Source organism: Nestor notabilis, unplaced genomic scaffold (assembly GCF_000696875.1).
Source record: "Nestor notabilis isolate BGI_N333 unplaced genomic scaffold, ASM69687v1 scaffold20997, whole genome shotgun sequence".
In the NCBI taxonomy this organism is placed as follows: Eukaryota; Metazoa; Chordata; class Aves; order Psittaciformes; family Psittacidae; genus Nestor; species Nestor notabilis.
In genome coordinates this window covers 525-796 of record NW_009937170.1, presented here as the reverse complement: position 1 = coordinate 796, position 272 = coordinate 525, and the positions used below count along the sequence as shown (strand labels likewise).

The window sequence follows — 272 nt, the reverse complement described above, 5'->3', positions numbered from 1 at the left end:
TGTAGCAACCTGCTCGAGTGGAAGGTGTCCCTGCCCGGGGCAGGGGTTGGAGCTGGAGGAGCTTTAAGGTCCCTTCCACCCAAACCAATCTGGGGTTCTGTAAGTCTATAACATGGGAGCATCGGAGGATTTTCTGCAAGTTTCTGAGATGGATCTTTCCCTGCAGCCCCTCAGGACTCCAAGGAGGAATCTATTGAGAACAAGATGGGAAAGGCTGTGGGGAAGAGCGACGTCTGGTTCCGGTTCAACGAAGGGGATTACAAAGCCGTCAG

General features: G+C 53.7%; 1 protein-coding gene across 1 annotated transcript in view; it reads left to right on the top strand.

Annotated features, from left to right (window-relative positions):
* CHTF18 (CTF18, chromosome transmission fidelity factor 18 homolog (S. cerevisiae)) overlaps positions 1 to 267 on the top strand; it is a gene marked incomplete at both ends in the record, with an annotated part of 10,575 nt that extends 10,308 nt beyond the window's left edge. The window contains one exon of the mRNA XM_010018699.1: positions 167 to 267. Within this exon, the coding sequence (XP_010017001.1) occupies positions 167 to 267 (101 nt within the window). The remainder of the gene's footprint in view (positions 1 to 166) is intronic.
* Between the last annotated feature and the right edge of the window lie 5 nt (positions 268 to 272).